Source organism: Falco rusticolus, chromosome Z (assembly GCF_015220075.1).
Source record: "Falco rusticolus isolate bFalRus1 chromosome Z, bFalRus1.pri, whole genome shotgun sequence".
NCBI classification, from domain to species: domain Eukaryota; kingdom Metazoa; phylum Chordata; class Aves; order Falconiformes; family Falconidae; genus Falco; species Falco rusticolus.
In genome coordinates, this window is record NC_051210.1 from 80,412,248 (window position 1) to 80,418,658 (window position 6,411).

General features: G+C 44.4%; 1 protein-coding gene across 1 annotated transcript in view; it reads right to left on the reverse strand.

Moving 5' to 3' along the window:
- LOC119141004 (lipoxygenase homology domain-containing protein 1-like) overlaps window positions 1-5,381 on the reverse strand; it is a 33,069-nt gene extending 27,688 nt beyond the window's left edge. The window contains exons 1-3 of the mRNA XM_037372660.1: window positions 5,365-5,381; window positions 5,002-5,082; window positions 3,975-4,159 (exon numbers count right to left, since the gene is read on the reverse strand). Of these exons, the coding sequence (XP_037228557.1) occupies window positions 3,975-4,159; window positions 5,002-5,082; window positions 5,365-5,381 (283 nt within the window). The remainder of the gene's footprint in view (window positions 1-3,974; window positions 4,160-5,001; window positions 5,083-5,364) is intronic.
- Between the last annotated feature and the right edge of the window lie 1,030 nt (window positions 5,382-6,411).

The following is a 6,411-nucleotide window of genomic DNA, read 5'->3' on the forward strand; positions in this document are numbered from 1 at the left end:
CCAAACCTCAGCTTCTTTTATGAGTTAGACAAAATGTAGCCTTGCAAAACTATTCCAGTATCACATGTGAGACACTCCTCAATCCACCAGAGACCAAATCTCAGGACTCAATGCTTTCCAGCTGGCTGGTAAAAGCTGCACCCATAACACACAGGGATGAGGAAAGACCAGGGTGTCCCACCCACAGTGGATGCAGAGCAGCTCTGGGGCTGCAGACCACCAGAGACAGATGAGTGAAGTCCAGCCTAACGAAAGCCACCATGGGGTGGGAGACATAAGGGTCTGTCCACAGAGGGGCACGAGTGATTCATGACCAGCCTGCAGATATCAAACTGGCTCCTGAATTCCATTTGCTTTTGCATCTCCGTTGGGTCAGTAGTTCTCCTTAGCGCAGCTACAAGCCATTATGAAGGCTCCCCTCCGCCACTGCTTGTGCAGGACATCAGACACCCTCGGAGTGATCCAAAACCCACAACACTCAAAGGAAAACCAACACCTGACAGTAGTTTTGAGCTGGTTCGTTGTATAAAGGCTCAGCCACAGTCATACAATCCTAAGGCTTCATAAAGTCAAGTGAAGCAGCATAAGGCCGAACAATAGCCCTTCCTTGTAATTAATACCTGTAATGTAAACTAATCCAGGCCGCCAATAGCAGCTGCTGGGTAAATAAGAATCTGTGGCACTATCACTGTCAAAGGGCCATGGGCATATGATGCGGTGGATTTGAATCCAGGGAATAGAGGATCATTCAAGCAGGAACACTTTAAAATGTAACCTGTTCTCCTTGAGGAACGTGTGGCATTCAACAGGGAACCGGACAGGAGACGTTTTGTTCAGACAAGTAAATGCAATCACGCAGGGATCTGCAATCACCAGGTGCTCCTGCCACCCTTGGTACTCTATTGGATCATGAAATGACTCTACTTTTGTTTTGTGTGTGTCCAATTTTTGAATTATATGTTGACTATTTTTTGGAACATGCCCTTTTCTGCATTTTTTAATAATGCCTCTTTTTTTTGCCTTTAAATTAACCTCTCCAAAGCTCACAGCGCTGCAGGGTTTCTGTGCTCCTCAGAGGTTGAGTCTCCGCATAGCTTGGTAGGTTTTGGTCCAAGCACCAACAATCCCCTTCAAATATGCTTCAAATGGCTCTACAGAGCTTCAACAAAGCCAAAATATGACCAAAAAAATCGGTTTTCTCCAGTCAACATCCCACAGATATCACAGAGAAGATGTACATCCTAGCAGGGACCTCCAGTTCAAGAGAGGAAAGTAAGTCCTCATGACAAAGATGAGAAAGTTCTCCAGGAGAAGATCAAAAGCTGAAGATGTTGCAGCAGAGTGCCAATGGAGATTTGTTTGCTTACCTCCAAAAAATACCAGACTGTGGCAGCAAATGGAGCAGGAAAGCAAAGCATGAGACCAAAGTCTGTAACAAAATTGCTGGGATGGTTTACAAAGAAGTAAAAGAAAAAAGGGGAACAGTGACTGAAGAAATGTGACAAAAAAGGAGAAGAGTACGGCACTGAATGCTGCTAATGGGAACACAGACTTAAGAGGGAGTAGCTATTCTTTCTTTACAGGCACATTAAAATCACCAAACCACATAATTATTCATTTGTCTAGTAGCCTAGAAAATATTAATACTCAAAGAGTAAACACCACTGTTTAATCCATTTGAACTGGGGGGTGGGGGGTGGGGGGTGTGATCCAAAACCCAAGCAAAAACCAACCAACTTTAGGGCAAATGACTCATATGTACAAAGAAATCATACAACCACCTCTTTTTAGACCTTTATGGATCCAGAGGGAGCCAAATGAATTCAGATAAATTTACATTTGCAGTTGACAGTTCACCTCAGCAGCCTGGGAATGTTTATCTTTCATTAATTATGGTTCAAGGGGAACTGCAACCTGAGATGGCTGAGCTAACCCTCTCCTCTTACAGATTCAGACCTGCCACCTGGAAGGCATCCAACCCTTCACCCGCGCCTCTGGCCTCAGCCCAGCTCCCTGAATTTATACGGATGTCGGCAGAGCATCCAGCCCACGCCACTCGAAAGCAGGCTTTTATATCTGATAAAGGCAATGAGAACAGATGCATTTCTGACAAATGCCTGCTTAAATCTCTTCCTTTATACTCTTAAGGCAGAAAACAATTTTATTTGTGTTTGTCCTGGACCGAGGACATAGTGAGCAGTTGACCTGGAACCCAAAAACCCCCTTCTGCAGAAGAACAAGCTCTCGGGACTGGCTTTTCAGCTGGTGAAATGCAAAGTTGCTCCAGCAGTTTCATAGGAGATGTGCTGATTTTTACCAGCTGAGAGTTCAGCCAACAAATCCTTTCCTGCTGAGAGGCAGGTGGAGGAAATCACATGCTCTCATTGGAATCAGCTCTCCCAGGCAGGAGCAATAAAAAACCTCAGATGAACTGTTGTGTCATTTAAAGATCTATTAAGATTGAATGGTTGACTTTCTCTTCAAGAGAACCTCTTGTTAATTGTGTATTGCTCTGGCTTATCCACTACCTTCTCCAGACCCCTCCTGCCCCTCCAGTGTCTTTAACTCTTCCATTTCACAAACTGAATGGAGAAAAGAACAGCAAAGGACTTTGGGACACACAGCCCCAGCAGTAACTGGGTGGGGTTTTGGCAGAGCATCTCCAGACGTTATCTCATTCCCCTACAGCAGCCACCCTGGAGAGGTCTGCATTTATAAAATGCTCCCACATACATTTCTTGTCAATGGATATTATTTGTGCATGCTAACTCACATGCAGTATCCTTTAATACTTGGATCTTCAACATACTGAAACTGTTTTAGGAGGTTGTATCTTAATAGGGCAAAATGATTTAATAATTCAGGGGCAAACAGTGTCATGGTGTGTTGTTTCACTGTTAACTTCAAACAGAATCTCAATAAAAATAACAATACTTTGCCCTTCTAGAGCATTTATCAATGCTCAAAGTACTGTATTAAGGCTGGCAATAAATGGGTTTTAACAAAAAAACACTCCCAAGTTGTCACCTCAATATTAATGAAAGAAACCTACTACTTATTCCCCAAAAGATGTGATACTAGCAAAAACACAGGTTTCCACTTTTTTGCACCAAACTACAGCTCTCCTTCCCCACAGAGCTGTGGCTCGCAGCCGGCGTACTTCACTTTCAACACCCCAAATTAAGCTCCCAGAACCCCAGAACAGAGCAGCGCATTGCTGAGGTCATCAGGAAAACGCAGCTCTCTTTCCTCATTAGCACTTGCAGATAAACTGCCGACATACCACCTGAGGCTGCTTTGCTGGCTCCACTTTCACATCTCGATCGTCTTCCCACTCACGTTACGTGCACTATACATCACCGCAGGCCTACACGCTGATATCAATTTGGGAGCACATGTCTGGTTTGCAAGCTGTCCTGGCTTCGTTTCAACATCATTAGCTTAAAACCACTCTGAAAAATAGGCACCAGTTCAATATAGATACATTACGCGTACAGTAAACCAGCATAGGATTACAGTAGGAGGGTTGGCTGGTGTATGGAAGTTTCCTGCAGGTCATCACCAGAGGCTGGAAATGCTTAACTTTATACACAGGATGGCAACCACACCGCGTCTTCCGATAGCACTAAATAATGCCAGCTACATCTTCTGGGGAGGGATGGCTCTCATCTACATATAGCCATTTAATCTCATTTAATGTAGTCATCATGGACCCTTCAGTATTCAACCAACAAGAAAAACTTCTCCAGACAGTGATTTTATCCCACCCTAAGATGTCAGGTCTAACCTTGGCAGAATGAATTACCCTCTGGAGGCATCTTGCATCTTCCTATTTCTCTCTCCACTGACTATAAAGAAAACTCAAATTAGCTTAGACTGCAAGATTACTTTTTATATGGCTGAAGTCATCCGCAAGCAGCCCGGTCCTTTCTGGCAAGGTACCAGACAGCCAAGCTTGTTGGGAAAACCCTTACTTTTGGGCACATCCATGGGATCCAGGCTGCCGATGAGGTCTCTGACGTACAGTCCGTCCCCGTCCTCCTTGCTCAGCCAGTTGTTGCAGGGGAAGTAAAACCGGAGGTGAGGTCTGTTCATGTCAGTCACGATCACACGGTCAAGGAACCAGCCTGCGTTCAGTCCAGTGTTGTCGTGCTCAATCCTAGAGGAAGAACAACCCTGGATTTGATGTTTTGATAAAGACCAGCTGCTAGTGTTGTAATTTTATGGAATATTTTATATTAGGCAAGGCTAGGGCAACTATACACAAAATGCCTGTTATACCTGTCTATCCAAAGTGTTTCATAGTTTTACAGGGTATTGTGAAAATACCAACCTTAAATATATATATATATATATATATACACACACATACATATATATCTGTGGACAGATACCACAGGTGCATATGTGGGGTCTTACAGCCAGGGGGTGCACAGAAACATATACACACACCTGCACACTCATTCAACATAGGCGTTCGTTCACCTTGCACTGCAGACCTAAAACATAAGTGGCTCTCCTCCCACCCTGTATCCCTCCTGCTCTTTTCTCTTCTTACTTTGTTTTATCTACCTCTTCCCATTTTCCCAGCTTTCTTTGTACTACTTAATAAATTTTGATTTTATATGGGTCAGTCAGATGGTGGTTAAACATAATTACTATCGTTTACATTATGTTAATTTAGCAGAAGAGGATAGCAAACCCCATTTACTTCTATCGGGACATAAAAACAGTCCTAAACATCTTCCTCCATGGTTGCATGTGACAGAAATACAATTCTTGGTGGGGAGCATGGGTAGTTATAAGCAATACTGTAGGTGATTTCATGCTTCAGTTCAAATCATAGGCAGTAAACAAGCTTTAACCACCCCTTAACTTCACCTTGATAGGAGCATATTAATGAATAATGAATAAAACATGGCAACACTAAAACTTCTGCAGCCTGTCACTCAATTAGCACCTCGTGGAGCAGGTATGGTGGTAGTAAAGTTGTGCAGGTACCTTATTTTCCTTATTTGTCCGACGTTATTGGTTTTTACTCTGAACACATCTGTTTCACTCCTCTCAAAGGCCGTGCAGCTCCTGTAAGGCACACGCATCACAAGCTATGGTCAAAAACCAGCAACCTTGTCAACAAGCACGCGTGGTGGCCTGACACAGTGCTAGTGTTTAAGGATGCAGGAGTGTCATTCCCAGCACTGGAAAGACCTACTTGTCAATGCCCTCTTTCCTGTAACAAGTTTTGGATGCTCTAAGTACTGACATTTAACAGACTTTTTCCCTTCTCAAGCTCTAAGAGTCCTTCCAGAAGCCAAGGCAGAAGCTTTTGGGGGAAATGCAATGCTGGCCCAAGCAGATGCAAACCTTGGATCACATTCCATATCGCCTCCAAGAATTAAATATGACAAAGGTTTTTCAAAATAAACTGCCCGTAGAGGTAAGAGCTGGGGGAGCCTGTAAGATTTTCCCATCTGCAAGTGGCTTTCAGAGGTATCTGAAAATAATCTTCGGTGAAAATATTTCAAGGCAGCACCAATGAAGCCAAAGTTACATGAAGAACTCCAGCTCCTTGGGCACACCTCATCTGTGGTTCCTCAGCTCTGCTAGCCCACACATCTGTTGCCAAAACATAGAGGTAAAAACAAAAACCACAGGGACATTTCCAGCTGCTCCCCTCCAGGGTGGCTGGAAAAATGCTCATTCGGAGTGGTCAAGTCTGAACTTCATTTCACCCTTACCAACCAGCCCTAGCTGGCCAACCAATGTGGAAGATCCTGGTGAACCTAGACCCCTGGGCATCCACCTCGGTTGCTTTACAGGGCCTAAACATGCTTTTCATCTCTGTTTCCCACTCCCAGAGGTGTCCTCGTCTGCCATCCTAGCCCCCCGGCACCGAGCAGACCCCCCTCTTGGTGATGGAGCAAAGGGACTCCATAGCCCAGCGAGTTCCCTGAGGAGCTGCAGATCTGCCCAGAGCTCAGCCAGAGACAAAAGCACCCAACCCCATCAAAGGTTTCTTTCCACGCCCATTCTTTTTTCCAACATTTTTTTTTTAATGATCTCTAAAGCTGCCTTTGAAGATTTCTCCTACGATTTGTATCTCATTCAAAGAACGAAAACTGTAGGACAGGGACTAGTTTGATTTTTTTGTATGTGTGTGGTTCCTATTTCACAGGTGCAAGTGGAAGGCAATACAAAGTATACTGGCCCAGGTCAGGGAATGGAGAATTTAATTCCCAGTCTTGCCTTCCAGCCTGGGTGTGATCTTTGGCAATCATTCCCCTCCTTTTTGAGCTTGTATTTTGCTCAAACAAAACCACTACGAATAACATCAAGGCAAAACCCATCCTTGCTCTGAAGACACAGCCTCTCCCACCTGCCCTGCCTGATGGGCCCCCATTTCACCTGGGC